Source organism: Ciconia boyciana, chromosome 2, assembly GCF_034638445.1.
Source record: "Ciconia boyciana chromosome 2, ASM3463844v1, whole genome shotgun sequence".
In the NCBI taxonomy this organism is placed as follows: Eukaryota; Metazoa; Chordata; class Aves; order Ciconiiformes; family Ciconiidae; genus Ciconia; species Ciconia boyciana.
Window position 1 is genome coordinate 144,850,003 of NC_132935.1, and position 16,717 is coordinate 144,866,719.

Sequence of the window (16,717 nt, forward strand, 5' to 3'; positions counted from 1 at the left end):
TTCAGTAATACTGTAATTTGCCAAATGGTCTTATTTTATCCTGTATGATTAAAATAGAGACAAAACCCAGTAATTAGCGATGATACAAAATGTTTAATTTACATGCAACATTTATGGAACGTCAAGGCAACAAAACATACAGTTTTGGCATTTTTTCAATTTTTTTGAAAAATGATTAATGTTTAGAACTGAGAAGGACACACATAACTGATTTCCCATGCACAAAATGACACCCAGAAACTCACAGTGGTGTCAGACTACATAAAAGACTTCAGTTAAATGACACATGAATTTCACACCAGTAGCTCCAAGAAAAGAGCCATCAGCAAACATGACTGAAGATCATGATTCTAGCCCCCTCCAAAATACTGATGTAGTGGGATGTAGAAGTGTTTAACAGCAAACAAGACCAATTAAATCACTGTACCTTGATGCAGAACGTTAACTTGTGGAATCTGGATTCCCTCACCATACATGTAGTAAAAATGCATCTCTAGTTTACAAATTAGTATTTAATAATGTTACTCAACTGCCATGAGAGAACAGGTGCTTAATGTGAGAACAAAAAAGCCCAGTTACATGAAGTAATGGACATTCTGACAGTGTATGAAAGGATTTAATGGTCAGAGTTTATTACAGAGAAATTAACTGGGTGGGTACATGAGGGCTTGAAAGACAAGGTCTGGTGGATTTTGCTAAGCTGCTTTAAAAATCTGCATTAAAATGGCATCAGTAGTTGTCTATCCTGCCATGGATGCAGTAACCTCCAGCACTGTGGACTAGAGAGCTGAGGAGATGTGTCTTGAACCTCCTCCAGCTAAATCCAACAGTGTGTTCAGTTCCAGAGGTGCATAGCCTCATACTTGCAAAGGCTAAACATTTCCTGTAGTTTTTAGTAAAGGTAAGAATGAATCCTCTTCCTTTCAAGCCCACCCTATGATGACCAGATTGTAGTAGTAGTGCCAAGGTACCATTACAAGAGGCAAATCAACTAAAACCGTACAGAGTGTAGTGACATACTGTAAACACCTAAGAGTAAGCAATAATTAAAAATCTGTCTTGTATTGCAGCTACTCATGTAAACAATTTATGAAACTTCTTTGGCACAAAAAAGCATTTTCCCTAGCACTTATAAATACAACGTACTTACATGCATTTAAGTTTTGTTTAAAAAGTTACTAATCATACTGATAAGCATTACCTTGATTAGCAAAATTGTATCTTACAAAGAATTAAGAATATAGTTTGCAATTCAAAAATTAATTTGCAAACTTTGTAGGGTAATCTGGAAAGTTAGTTTCATTTAAAAAATGTCTCCCTTTTTTTTTTTTTCCTATCAGTAATTTAAATCAATGGCAAGTAATTTGAGAAAACTGACTTAAATAAGTTCTGCCGTATTACCTAATCGAGAAAAATACCTATCGCACTACTACAGGAATGAGAAAAATCTTTAACATGAGAATACTGTCATTACATTGTCTTTGTTTCCCCTTTTTCACTCTCCTTGGGATCTTGCCAATAAACACACAATCCAAACTTCCCAAGGTGCTAACCCCACCATCCTTAGTCCCCACCTTTCCAGCTAGGCCAATAAACCAAGAAATTTCTCACATAATGTTTGATTATCTGTAACTCGGGTCACTCAAAAGCATTCAGTGAGTTTCCTCAACATTTACAGGTTGCTAAGAATGCTTGACTTAGATGCCAACTTACATTTGTTATTCACATGCAACTTCAAGAATTAGCAAGAGTGTTTCAGTGTGATTCTTCAGTGCAATTCAGACATTTCCCAAGTGCCATGATACTAACAGGAATGCAAAATTTAACATTGAGTCAACTTGAGAAGAGCTGTTGATAGGTTAAATATGCTATTTGAGGTCCTACGCAATATACACAGATGAAAAGCTGGATTTTTAGGCAAAATATTTATTTGCCTACAAAGACTGGCATTAAGGATTCCCTGTCTGTTCTGCAAGAGTTGATAGATATTTAAAGCACTGCAGAGAAGCACCGTGGCTAGAGTAGGGCCAGGCCATTGCAAGGAGAAACAAACGTCATAGCAGTTAAGTAGGGGACTGATTTCCAACTGTTTCATTTTAAAAAACAGTCATAAGCATCGGATTGTATGTCCTGTACCTGACCAAGAGCTTTAAATAATTCAAGACTAAAATAGAAAATCTGAAAAGTCATCTGGGGGGAAAAAATTTGAATGAAAACTGACAGAATTTGTGAGTTTTTAAACAGGTAACCATGACAAGAAAAAATAAAGGAGCTTATTTTTTTAACTTAGAACTAGCAGTCTTCATTGCAAGTCATTTTAGGGAACATAAACCAAATGCATACAACACAAAGCTCTTCCTTCTTGTGTGCATCTCAAGATGGTGTTAAACCTGGACTTGTCATCTCTGTTGTGGGACTTGCAAGATATTCACTTGATTTCAGACTTGTGAGAGATTTGTAGCTTGCTACTGAAGTAAGAGAGCCACAAAGACCAAGCAACGATGGAGTGTCTTCCTTCCCTGTTAAGAAAAACAAGAATTAAGCTAATCATTTTTACAGCACAAGATGACCTGACCACAAAAAAATGAGGGAATAGAAAAACTGTTTCATCTACACTATTATGAATTACATATCGCTGCTTCAGCACACACATACTTCATAAACGCAGTTAGGAAGACACGTAATTTATGCTATACCTTCCCTGTCCGGGTGGTAAACAGATCCCTACCTGTGCATTACAGGCTGGGCTGTAGTCAGTTTCCCACAGAGTGAGATGCAGAGGCTCCACTGAGTACATGGAGAACAGAAGTTACCAATTCAAGCACTGGTTTTAGTTGAGTACATTATATATAAATAGAAGTGACGCTACTAATACAACGTCAGTGCCAGAGATCTAATTTTGAATCCCTCAGAAAGGAGCAGAATTAACTGGAATCAGGATATATTTCTTTAAAAATAAACACTTTTTGTTTTTTAAAACTTGGTAATTTGAAGTACTAGAGAAAGCCCTACAGTGCAAGAGTGGCAGTGCAAGCATTTGCCCTGTCATCCAAATACACTTGACAGTTAACGTGAAACATACCTATACGTATAAGACTGCATTAGACAATTTTTCTATTTATTTTATGTCTTCCCTTCTCAGAATATCCGTTCAAGTTATTTTGTGCCAACTCTGCTAATAAATTACATTATAAAGAATTTGATCTAGCAGCATCTCCCTGTTTCATCCTCCTGGCTCACCTGCAGAATAGAAAGGATCACCTTAAACTAGAGATTAAAATCAACTTTAAAAGGCCACAGGCAAAAGATTTTATTGATAAGCCAGTCTACTAGAATTTTTTTAAAACACATCTATAAAGTAGCATTTCTTAAAATTGTGTGTCCTGTTCCTGACAGGAGAGTTTTATTCTCATGAGAAGGATGCAAGAAAAAAAAACCCCAAACAATGCAAACTGCACCCTACCCAACAATCAGTTATGAAAAAAAGTAAGTGAGATGTAGTTCTCTTGCATCATTTATGGTTCTTATTAGCAGTTTCCAGTAAATTTTAGGTCTCATCTCTACTGAGCTTTTTTCAAGTGACTGAATAGCTTTTCCTAAATAATGAATTAGATTAGCTCTTTTAAAAAGTCTTCACTTTTAGAAAAATCTTTATTCCCATAAAAACTACCTTTTAAAGGCTACATTCAATTTGAGGACATAAAATACACAGAGTAGTGTAACACTGGGCACAGCCCTTGATTTCAACAAGTGTGAAGCCAAAAATGTGACTACATGAGTGGGCTTAATAATAATGTGAACGTTTACTACTAATCTTTTAATTAAAACTGCCATACTGAGAGTTAGACCAGAGGTATTTGAACAGCAGGATCACATGCTGTGTCTTACAAAATTATATTAAAGCTTAGATACTGATGAACCTCAGTAATTTAGAAGTGAGATGTCATGCTACCTTTAAAGACAGTCTTGAAATCAAAACCTAAACTATTGCTATCAGTGGTTTTGCCGCACCTTAAGTTACAGAAGATAAAACAAAGCATAACTTCAAACGATTAATATTCCAAAAAAACAGCTGAAAGTAGATCTGCACAAGAACTTACTTCATAATAGCCATGCTGATTCTATTTCACTTTCTCTAAGCTAACTTGAAATAATTCAGATTTTAAGACTGTTTACAGTTTTAAAAAAAGTTCTAAATTTTACATCCTTGATTTTTAAAAACAAGAAATTTTACACGTATGAACCACTAAGGCTCTGTATTATCAAGTCTGTTTAAAGTTAACATTTGATGAGATACAAAAATGATTTTTTATAGCAATTTATGTTCTGTACCCAAAATACTACTATTTCAAAAGTCTTCTGCATTTTTCTGCTTTTCACAATTGCCCACAAGATGGAGCAGCTAAACTTTGATAAAAGTACAGATTTTGAAAGGGGTGGGGTGGGTGTATATTACATTTACATACTAGCATGGTTCATATCATGTTCCTCCCTCTATTTTAACAGAAACACTGTCAGGCTGCATCTCCACAGATAAATGTTGAATGCAAGATGTAAGAATGACAGTGGTAGTTGCAAATTAATCTTTCTTTTAAGAGACAAAAAAGCAAACTTAAAGAACTCAAAAGATTTGAGTTAGTTATAGCAGAAAGGTGACAGAAGATCCTCCTTGTAGCTGAGCTGCCTCTGGTTCTGTGATGGAGAAGGAAGATATGCAACATATTTGAAGCTTAGCTTTAAATACAGCATGAAGTCTTATAATTATTGGGGGGGTGGGGTGGGCATCTTCATTAATCCAAACTCATTTGAAGTATAGTCCTTAGGGAAACTGAAACAATTTGCATAACAATGAAAAATATGCTGTTCAACGCATATTTTGTTCACACTGAAAATACATCTCACAGGGACTGAAGATCAGAGCTATGAAGAACAAAATAAAATTAAGCCACTAGACTGGCTCTGTACCTTCATTTAATAAGTTCATTCCGTCCTGCTTCCCATCCTGTGAGTGACCTGGATCCAGAGAGGATTGAGAAAGACTAACTTCTGCTGAAAGTTGGTCCAGACTTTGAAAACTTTTTCTGCAAAGCAAGTAATATTTAATAGTAACACATTTAAAGGTCTAACTAGATATCTTCAATTCTCCTTAAAAAGTTTTCTAAAAAAAACCCTAGACAGTTAATCTTTCTTCTCTTAAACACTCTATTTTTGTTTGTTTGTTTCCCAAAGCACTGTTTTTCCCTAAAGCAATTATTTCATTTTTTTTTAATTAATCGAAAGGAAGGAAATTTTTATGGTAAGCAAGAGAAACTGATTTTTTCTGCCAGCTGATCCTTGTACATTTTAACAGGTAATTCCAATAGGATACATTTCAGAGTATGCTAAGGGAAATGTATAATTTTGAGTTTCCCTGTTCCTCTAAAGGTGAATCAAAATAAATGTTCAACTTACTCATCCCATTGTTGATTGTGCTTTCTATAGAGTAGAGTGTCCAAGGCAACAGCATTGACATCCAGAGCTCCTGGGGAAGGCCACTGATTGGTAAGGTGAGTAGTTAATTCTTGTCTTGACCTCAAGTCATTATTCTTTAGCACAGTCCTGTGAATACAAAAAGCAGTAAATCTCAGTCTATTAAATGCAATTCCTTAAGGTACAGAAAGAAAAACGGTACAAATAGTCCTGACCAAGTTGATGTTCTACTTTGAGTGACCAACAGATTGCAAATTTCATAAAGCATTTTAAACTGTTCATTTTTCCTAGGGGAAGCAACTTAGAAACCTATTGAGACATATTTAGGAACAGAAAAAAGTTGAAATTAGAATCTTTCTGCAAAAGCAATAAAAAAAACCAACTGCATTCTAAAGATTCTTTCTGCCAGCATGATGGTAATTAACAAGCCAACTATTTTGCAAACCAACTATGAGAACATGATATCCTTCCCCCCCTCCAATTTTTTTTGCAGATTGAACACCCCCCCCCAATACTTCTGCAGAATGAACCAAAAACCAGACATATTAATTCCAATATATGCTTCCAGGTAAAATATAACACATAGTTATTCTGTTTTCTACTACCTTATAGTTTCTAGTAATTTATGTTCTTAAATTACAGAAAATGTGTTAACTGAGTACCTTACATGTTCAAATTAGTTTTGCCTCATATTCCCATAAAGCAGATGCGTTTTCTAAAATTCTGGAAATGAGGAAGCTAATATGCCAATATTGGAAATCATCTGCCAAAAGTCATACAGAAATAAGGAAAGTACATGGTTCTTCAGGCTCCCAGACAAGGTCAGCCTTTTTCCATTAGTACAAGACAACCTCCAACCTACCCTTATACTGCTGTAGAATAACTCTAGAAACAAAAGTGATATTTAAGTAACCCATAAATCCTCCAATCCATGAAATACTAGGCAATAGTAAAATGCTGCTTTACAACAAGTTTGACTGTCTGTGGCCTGAAGCAAATAGCTAATGTTACGTATTTCCATACTGAATGTACTCAGGAGTTCAAAGCCAAATGCCATGTTGTTATCTGAAATGCCAAACTACATAGCAAATTAAATAACTATTCATGGTACAAATACATTTATGTGAATTCACACATAACATTGTCAACAGGTCTATTTTTACAATGCAGTTTTCATTCTGGTGGTATCTGAACTGTTTAGACAAGAACCTCAGTAAGGGGACATAGCACCACACAAAGAACCAAAATTTCCCATAAAACAAGGCAAGGCAATAGCCAGTTCAGTAAGGAATTTTTACTAGCCAAGTTTGAGAGAGGAGACAGATGCACAACAATTTTGCAAGAGAAGATGGTGAAGCACCACAGTGATCAAAACTATTTTCAGGAACCTTTTCTCAAGACAATGAATTCCCTCAGAGTTCATGCAAGTAAACAATCAACTTTACCCTGGGATCTCCCCCCTCACCCTCCTCTCTAAGGGATCTATAGGAATAACCACTTTGATAACCCAAAGCTCTCAATAATTTCAAATATCTTGTATGATATTCACTTCCCTGTGTAATTCCCCTAATCCCATGGGGTACCATCGAGCATTAAACAAGTCTGTTAAAGGCTTGTTGATTTGCGGAAACTGAAACACTGACCTAGCAAGTTCTTGTGAGGTTAGCGAGTTACACTACATCACCTCCTTATTCAGAAGGACTTCTTGTATGCTCTCATAGAAGTTTTTTAACAGGACACAGTTTGTATTAGCAACTATGCACACGGTAACTAAATGCAAATTCATACACATATAACACGTATGTATAAATTCCCATTTGGACAACTCCTGTATGTTATCACCACTGCTGTTATCATCACCAGCAGTGTTGTTGTTATCAAATAAACATGCCAAGCAAAGATGACAAAACCATGCATCTACAGACCAGTTGCTAATAGTAGAATTTTTGGCATTTTACGTAGGTTTCTATATGGAGGCTTTTTCCACAAATCTTTATGCTATAGTAACCTGAAATTTCACCCTTTGTGGGGGACAAAGAAATTCTGAAACAAAGCCTAGCCAAACTGCTCCAGGGATTTTAGCATAACATTTAAAGACAGTTCCAGTAGATTACTACTTAAACCACTCCACCATGCTCAGGAAGAAAACCAGGCATCAGGTAGGATACAGAAGTAACTACTCCCCTCTGAAAACTTTTATGCTTTTATTCTGAATCCTTAAAAATATGTAAAAATAACTTTGAATATATAAAATCAGTCCAAACACAGTATTTGGTATATATAAAATAGTAGCATAGATCACAGGAAGTTAGACACAATATTCACAGCAGGTGCTGGTAGTTACCACCTATTTTTTCAGCTTTGTAGATTATTTAGCTGTTTGCTCTCTTGCAGCCATTTTTAAAGTATCGTGAGATTCCACTGCAGCAAAGACTTATTATTAAAGGCACTGCTTGCAAACAGCAATTCTCTCAAGATAAACAAAGGCAGTATCAATTTATGCATATTAACCAGACTTATTTTAAGAGTCAAAGTATTAAACTGCACAGGATCATAGAATCATAGAACCATTTAGTTTGGAAAAGACCCTTAAGATCGAGTCCAACCGTAAACCTAACTCTGTGAAGTCCACTACTAAACCATGTCCCTAAGCGCCACATCTACACAGCATACATCATCCTCAAACTCCTAATCACCATGAGGCAAAAATGATCCTGCTACAAATATTCAAAAACAGGAAGAGGAAAAGAAATGGAGACAAAAGCGTTTACTATAGAAAGGACTTAAGAAGGAATGAAATATTATCAAGTTTTAACAAAAAAAGCATACAAATTTCAAAACACTCAATGTGAAAAAAATGCAGCACAAGATTATTAAGTGCTGTCCTACTCTTGGTCAGACAAGAGGAGCTCTTTCTAGAAGTTAAGAGCTCTCAAAAGACAAAAATTTATTTTATCCAAGGCAGACTGAATTTCTACAGCAGCACTCTTGTTCCTCAGAATGCAAACACTGTAACTAGAGCTGGCCAACTCTAGGCTGCAATACTGCAGGGTTTGAAGTAGGACTTCTTTATGATCACAATGAGCGCAATAAAGATTATGAGCTTTCCTCTATATGTTTACGGTCAGGCTGTTTAACCAAAAGAAGAATATTACTATTAAAACTTATTTATCTGCTAGTATAGCAAAATAAGTTTGGCATATAAAAGCTTTCAGAGGAAAAATTAGAATAAAGTCTTCATAGAGCAAAAATAAGAAATGAAGAATTGGTGGAGAGGTACAAATGGCACACAGGCATATTTGTGAAATTTACAAGTTTCACAAAATATTAAATAATGAAATGTAAAATTAGTACTTTCTGTTATTTACATACACATAAGAAAAGGAACTACTGAACTCTTTGGGCCTTGACTGGGAAATATTTCAAAAGTGTTACCAAAAGTTCACATAAAAATAATGTAATGTAATAGATAAGCTTCTATACAAAATGCTGGTCTGTAGAAAAACATACTGAACTGGAACAGCCTATGTACAAACAGATTTTATGCTATTGCTTCTGTTCGCAAGAGCGAACATCTAGCAAGAAACACCAACTGAAAACCAGAATGACCTGAACGCCTGTAGACCAAAGCCAAAGACTCAAAGCCTAGATTTTATGAAGGATATTACCTCGTAACTTATAAGCATAACTTATATGGAACAAAATCCATAATATGTCATAAGAATAACACTGAAAATCATGAGTATGCAGTTCTATTTTTAAATAACATTCAATAAATTATTGTTTTATTGGGTTTTTAGCTGTGATGATTTAAGGATGATGCAAGATAAGGTTTGTAGACAGCATGTTAAGCCATTTAATAGAGGCGTAAAAACCAGGACATTCCAAAAAGGGAAGAGGAAAAGTAAGAGAGACAAAAGGGTTTACTATAGAGAGAAGTTAAAAAAGAAGGAAATATTATCAAGTTTGAGTGAAAACAAGCAAATGAGCATATACAACAAGCTGTTAACTCCTTCAGACTGGAAATAGAAAACTTGAAAGCCAAGAAGAAGATAAAAACAATGGCTTCTAAATGTAATAATCTCAGGAAGGTAGTTGGTACATGGAGAATACAGTGGATCTTAATAAAAGACTGCATGATCATTTTTGGAATGAAAGAAAGGCAGCATGTGAGATATAGCTGAATAGGGTATCCTGGACTAACACGGTGAGACTGTGGAGTGCAGAAAGTTTTCTGTAGAGCACGGAGAATATGTAAGAATTTATTATGAGAGCAGGGGGGTTAAACTGATTTATGGTACAACACCTGATCTAGGCATGAAAAAATTCTTGGTTGTCTCAAAGCCTGTGAACTTTTTACCCCCATCCACCATCTGGTATCTTCTCTACCTACAATCATTTCCATCTCTTTATAATCATGTTGGCAAAAAGTAGCAGAAGCTGTCTTTTGTGATCTGCAGAAATAAAACAATTATTTTTCTCCTGCTCTCAACATCTGCGCCCTGAGCAGTCCTCACCCCTACAAATATTTTTATAAGATAATTTCATATCATGCTTAAAGTTCTGGAAAACATGACAAAAATCAACAAATACTTAAGAGATGGCAGGCAGAGAAAAAAATACTTATAATTCCTCTGGAAGTAGTTGCTGAATTGCTATTTTCATACTGAAAAATGGTGAGGCAAACCCAGCAAAATGCTTGTTGGGATTTATTACAGGAGAGAGGCATTGATGATGCTGGAGACAGAACGTATTTTCAAAAAATTGCTTTTAAAATAATCAAATATCCTTTGTATTACTTCACGGCACAGATTTTTCCATAATGCACATATATAAGGGAAGTATAATATACACAGTCTCACCATGTTAGCCCAGGACACCCTGTTTAAGTTATGATATTTAAATTGTGGTGGGGTTTTTTTAATGCCTAATAAAAGAAAAACTCCATACAAATTCAAAATACTACTGCAATTAATAACTTGTTAGGAAAAACAAGCAGCAAAAGAGATGAGAACATCATCTTAATACTAGAATACATCATTAAAACCTAACAAATATTTGGCTTACATTTGTATTTTTTGTTCTCTATATCAGGAACTGCTATTTAAATTAAGCTCCTCTTAGAAAACAAAGAAAAGTATTCAGTAAAAACATCCCGCTAATGAATTCCTGCCTATTACAAAAGAATACTGATGATTCATTAACTAAAATCAACACTAACATACTCCCAAGTTAGGAATAAGCGTCTCCTTGAAGTACAGATACATACACTCCTTCCAGGGCTGTAAATTTACTTACTTTTATTCAAGAATAAGAGCAACAGCCAGAGTATTAACATCAGGTTTATACAGCTATTGCCGGAAACGTTTCTGCATGCTTTTGACTTTCAGTCCTTTAATTGTGTATTTAAGAAGTAGGGAAAAGTGAGATTAGTGAAGTCTTCCGATAAACATCCTTCTCCACTAGTGTTCACTGGCCCTGTCTTTGTTAGGTACTCTCCAGAATATTTGCTTGCTGATTTCCTCAACTTTTATTATTTTTGAGATGCTTATTCCATGATTTATTATTTTGAGATTATTTATTAAGCAGAATATCATGATGTATGGTACACATAAAATAATAAAATGCAATTGACAAATTACTGCTTATTTCAATCCCTGCCCCACAGTATGCTGCCCTTTCAGTTGTTCTGGTACAATCATGTAGGAGCCACTCCGAAAATGGATCATCAAAAATAGCCAATTTTAATTTTTTTTTTTTTTAATAAGTGGTTTTTGTTTTGTTTTTTTCTTTTTTAAATCTAATTCATAAGGTAACCCCACAAAGTTCTGTTTGCACTAGCATCGCTTTTGGCAGCTCAGCTACCTCTCAAAAGGATAAGAAATTACTCCTTTGAATTAACACATCTAAGACTTCTGCATCTTGAAAGTGTGACCTGACTTGATTCGTTCATTCAGAGTGGGGGATGGGGACAAAAGACAACCTGTATGTGGGGTTCCTGCATGCAAAACAGAAAAGATATAAAAAGGTGATCACCTTTGGTCACTTACTATACTGTAACTATATTTATTTTTAAATTCCCAGAGGTAATAAGTAAATAAAAATTAACCTCAAGTTTAGTCCAAGCTAATATGGAAAAGCCTTATCTTGGTAACCACATAAAATTTCTGGTCTCATTTCAGCTAGATTGGATTTCCAATCTCCCCTGGATCAAATCCAGATTCATCCCATTGGAAGCCTATTCTGAAAGACCCATTTACACATATTTTTTTGTTTAATAAACAAAAAGGCAGTTCTGTTTCCAATTATACCTATGAAAAACCAGTAATTTCTTACCTGCAAGTTTAATTTCTCCAAATCCAGAAAATGCCAGTCCAGTTGGCAATTTGCCCTCCTACCAGCAGATGAAGACAGGAAATAAACCAAACAGACTAATTCCCTAAGAAAGGGAATTATATCAGATGAGTGCTCCAGTTCAAGAACTACCTGAGTAGTGAAAAGTAAAAGTGAAAATAAAAGCTTATAAAAAAAATAAAAACATTTGAATAAGAAAGAACAAGCTTTAAAAACCTTTATTTAGGACAGGAAATATGGAATGCAAACTCAAATTGATAGCATACATGAATATAACTAAAATCTGTAAGAGCAAGTCCAAAATAAAAGGGAACTCCCAAATTGTCCGTACTGTAGCAAGACAGTGAGCTGTCTGGACTGGTATGTCATTGGACTTTGAGAAATTAGATCAGCAGGTATGAAAATGAGTTACTTACCAGCAGATTTTGATGCTGCAATATATCACCTCTCTCAGGTTTGTGCCCTGTGCACAGACACAGTACTCCCCAAATTAGATGCCAGAGCAGTTAGATCCCAGCAGACTTTCTAATGGCAGCCGCTGCAGTGAAAAAAAGCAAGTATGTCCTACCGCACCACATTTTCTTACTCTTTCTGACTGGCCAACAGATCTTCGAGTGTCACAGCAACAGTACTAGTTGTGCCATAGAACAGATCCCCCTGAAGTTTCTTCAGCAATCTTTTTAGTCCTCCTTTATTATCTCCTAGAGATCTTGAAATATATCCTCCAGTAATAAAATTACTGACATCAATTTTATACAGCCGTGGATCTCCTTGACCTCTGGAGTAACTTGGATAAGCTTATATTGGCAGAAATACCAGCAGCTTGACTCTTGAGTTCTAGTCTAATTACAGTGGAGATTTTATTTCAGAATACAGATATCCAGAATGGATCAAAACACACTACAATAATTTAACTTTGCGTGCGCTCATTAAAATACTACTGCAGTGCGTGACTGACGCTCTTCATGTCCTTGGACAAATAACCAGGCCTGATTCCTTTGGAGGAGGATAACAGGAACAACCAGTTTCCCCAGATAGTAGGTCTTGACTGAAAACAAGAAAAATACTGAACTTGACTAGCAACCAAACTATTAAAAAAAAAGTAAAGAGCAGCTTTTAATTCAGTTCTTCAACTATCAGAGCCTTTCTGCTGGAAAATGGAGGACTCTTAGCAACAGCTTTTTTTGACAGATTATCAAGTTTGCCTTTAATAAATAGCCTCTCAAACAGCACTTGTCATTCAAGGATTTTTTTTTTTCCATGTCAGTCATGTAAATACAAATTATCTGTCTATAGCTGAACTCCTTTTAAAAGAACATTTCTATGGGGGTGGCAGGCAGGGGAGAAAAAAAAACCAATCAAGATCTTCCTTCAGAACAGATCAGAAAAACTTCACCAAAAACAGTGGTCTTCTCAATAATTTTTTCCCATTTTAACACGCTTCCCTTGGATTCAGTAAAAACAGCAGTATCAACAACAAAATGGTTGGGTAAACTTTGGGTTGACAAAATAACCACTTTTTAAAAATTTCCACTCCCTTATTAAGCCAGCAAGAGTTTCAGCAGAGATATCCAAAGTTGTAACTGTAAGATGGATCTTCTACATAGACAAGTATTTGCCAAAACCAGCATATAAGCTCCTTCAGAATGCCATGTTTCTAATTACAAAAAAGTGAATATGAGATGTCGACTTACTTTGAAGGATACAAGACCATGTTGGCTTAAAAAAAAATAAGGGCGGGGGCAAAGGAAAAAGAAACAAAAAGCAGCAGCAAGCCATGAGTAATGTGAGTTCTTCCTGGTAGCTGAATGGGAATTAATACAACTACCAAACTATGCAAACAGTAAGACAGAGCTTCAAAGTCTAAGGCAATAGCAGAATGAAAAAAATGCAGGACGAAAATCTGATCCAAAGGGGGGCGGCAGACACGAAACAAACAAACAAAAAAAAAATCACACACACAGAGAAAAGAACAGTAGTAATGGAGAAATGGGAAGGGAAAGCAGGTAGCAAATAAAAATCTTTGCCAAGTGTAATTTGAGTTATAATCTGGGTAACAAAATACTGAAAATTTTATTATGTTAAGTGGTTGCATAAGAATATCTCAATGACAAACAGCAAAAGCACCAATCTAAATCTCAACCACTTGCTAACCAAATAGAAAGGCAGCTATTAAAAGCTTCTTGCTCAAGAAATCAGGTAACACACTACACTATATTTTCTTGGTTATAACTTCAGGTGTTTCACTTTTACTATTTTAAGCCTTTCCAGAAATCATTTAAACTGTGTTTTATTTTAACAAAACAATGAAAAAACCCTGGACACAAAGTTGTAGCCAGAAAACTGGATTTCGAAGAAAGAAAAACAAGTAATATCCTAAATTTACAAATACCATCCATAATTTAAAAAAACCCCAAACATTTCTGTGACTGTATATGTACGCACACTGACTGGTAACTTGCCTTTCTTTTGGTCAAACTATTTGTATTTTAGAGAAACTTCTAATTTTTTTTTGAAAGTATAAAATGAATTTTTCTATTCCTTTTTCCTGGATGAAACTTAATTCTTGATCTGATTTATTTACACCAGTAAATATAGCCAAATAAAACTGAAATTTAGGATAAATTAAATATCAATTTCTTTGGTCTAAAGAATCTTAGAGATTGCTTCAAGTATACCAATGATGAAGTAATATCTCTGCAAATACAGAACTCACCATTCTAACCCGGCACTATTCTTCCACCCTTACAAAAATTTATTCCATTTTTACTATTTGTCATTTAAAGTCCATTTAGTTTGGTATTGAACTTCATGTAACTTGCATTAAATATATTAGAAGAATGTAAAAATAACTTTTGTTCACCTCTTCTCATTTATGTATAAGCACTACCAAATACTAGCTTTTCTCATCAGTATCTTACAGAATATAGAAGCAAATCTACAGTTAATGAATATGAGGGTTAAGAAATGAAGCAAGAAAAATTGGGACTCTCAGAAGCAAATGGTAATGCAAGTTTATTTATCTAAATGTGTAAAGCACAAAGAGATCAAATTCAGTCTCTATGAATGTACTCCAGGAGTTAATGATTATGCACCATGACTGACTTACCCTATTTTTTAGCTGATGTTCTCTATCCCCTCCATTCGCAGTGAGTATCAAGTTATTCAAACTCTTTTATGAAATCAAAGCCTCAGGTTCACCTGTTCTAGACAGGAGATAATTCTCTTTGTGGAATTAAAAAAAGGAAAACATTGAAGTTTGTTGTATAGGTCCTTTAGCATTACTATGCCAAAGCAAGTATTCTTTTTCTGCCACAGTTCAGGTAATATTAGCAGAGGAAGAAACTCCATGATCCATACAATATGCTTTCCTACTGGGAATGCGCATCATTTGCAACTGCATTGCATTGATGCCCTCAAAGGTTCAATACTTCTCATTGTTATTTTGAAAGGCCTTGCCTCCCCCTGCTCCCAACCTTATAATTCTACATTGGATAAAAATTCTGGAATTTCAAATGCATGAAGTGCTAATGTCCAAGTAACTTAAAGCTTTCTTGCTTGCTGCTTTTATGCAATGCCTTTATCCATAGAAGCGCAGCTATGGGAGAAAAGAGAAAGGATGCCACTATAAAAACAGATTTTAGTTTTACATATTAGAGACTCAGAGAAGGGGACACATTGCCATGCTAATGTCATTAAGTATGCAAAATGGCCAAAGAAAAGTCCCTATGATTCACTAACCTGCTGGGGCGGGGGGGGGGGGGGGGAGAAAAGAGAGCGGAGAGGAGACACTCCTTACAAAAATGAGTATTTTTCAGTTGAGTCAGCCAGCATTTTTCTGTAAATATACCAACACATCTTGTCCTTGAAGACACCAATAACTTAAAGAGCTTTTAACTTTTTTAAAATTTAAGGTTTATTTTAACATAAACCTTTAAACCCCTCTTTTTAAAAGCTCAGAACGAGATGTTAAAACATTAGGGTTTAAGAATAAATCCCTCTCTATCTACTGCATCTTGCACAGTAAGTCCTTTTCTTCAGGCTGCTAGGAATCCAGAAACTTTCGGCTTCCTGCTGTGCAATAAACCCATGCAATCCCTCTGTATTCTAAGAATAGTGTGTCCTCTGTCATGTCAGAGGCTTGGCTGCAATTTTGTTTAATTCTGCATATTTCTTTGCTAAGCCTCACTCTGTATGCTCCACTCTGAATACCAGGAGTCTGTCTGTCCATGTACTATGCCCAGCTGAACTTTTCCTAGTTATACTTTTAAGCAAAAACGAAGCTCCCATGTCTTCACAGGTTTCCACATCACTGAAAAAAGAACTTTCCTTCTTGCTGTGTATCCACACCTTTGTAAAACATAACAGGCATACAATATTGCAGCAAACTTCAAAAGAAAGAATTCCACAAAAACAAAATCCAAAACACTGCCTAAACAAAACAGTTTTAACATCTGTCAGAATAAGCAATATTTTTTCTATGCTGTTTAAAAAAAAAAGGAAAGACAAGTTGAGAAAAGAAGGAGCTGAAAACTGACCAGACTGCAATACTAAAGGTTTAAAACTGCTGCTACAAACTTGAGGGAGACAGAGGACATACAGGAAGCATTACAAATAAAAGCGTGGCTGATGTGAATTATGGTTTGATAACAAGGATCCATGAAAGCTTTAAAAGGAAAGAAGGATTAGCGTTCTCAGTTTTGACATTCTGGGAAAGAAATTCTCCAAGAAGATCAAACATTAAATTTTAATCTCCCACTTCCTTTCAGTGAGAAAATAAAGCAGTTACAACAAATTGGATTTACTGTACTTATGCAGTTGAGGAATTCAGTTTCTTAAAAAAAAAAAAAAGTCTTACAAGAGGACTATCTGAAAATGAAGGTGAGTGCTAAAA

General features: G+C 35.3%; 1 protein-coding gene across 3 annotated transcripts in view; it reads right to left on the reverse strand.

The window, feature by feature from the left end:
• Window positions 1-1,291: 1,291 nt before the first annotated feature.
• RUNDC3B (RUN domain containing 3B) overlaps window positions 1,292-16,717 on the reverse strand; it is a 54,995-nt gene continuing 39,569 nt past the window's right edge. For all 3 annotated transcript variants that reach the window (XM_072851503.1, XM_072851502.1, XM_072851504.1), the window contains 3 exons: window positions 5,452-5,598; window positions 4,966-5,081; window positions 1,292-2,519 (listed from right to left, as the gene is read on the reverse strand). In XM_072851503.1, coding sequence (XP_072707604.1) covers window positions 2,374-2,519; window positions 4,966-5,081; window positions 5,452-5,598 — 409 coding nt within the window. In that variant the 3' untranslated portion in view covers window positions 1,292-2,373. The remainder of the gene's footprint in view (window positions 2,520-4,965; window positions 5,082-5,451; window positions 5,599-16,717) is intronic.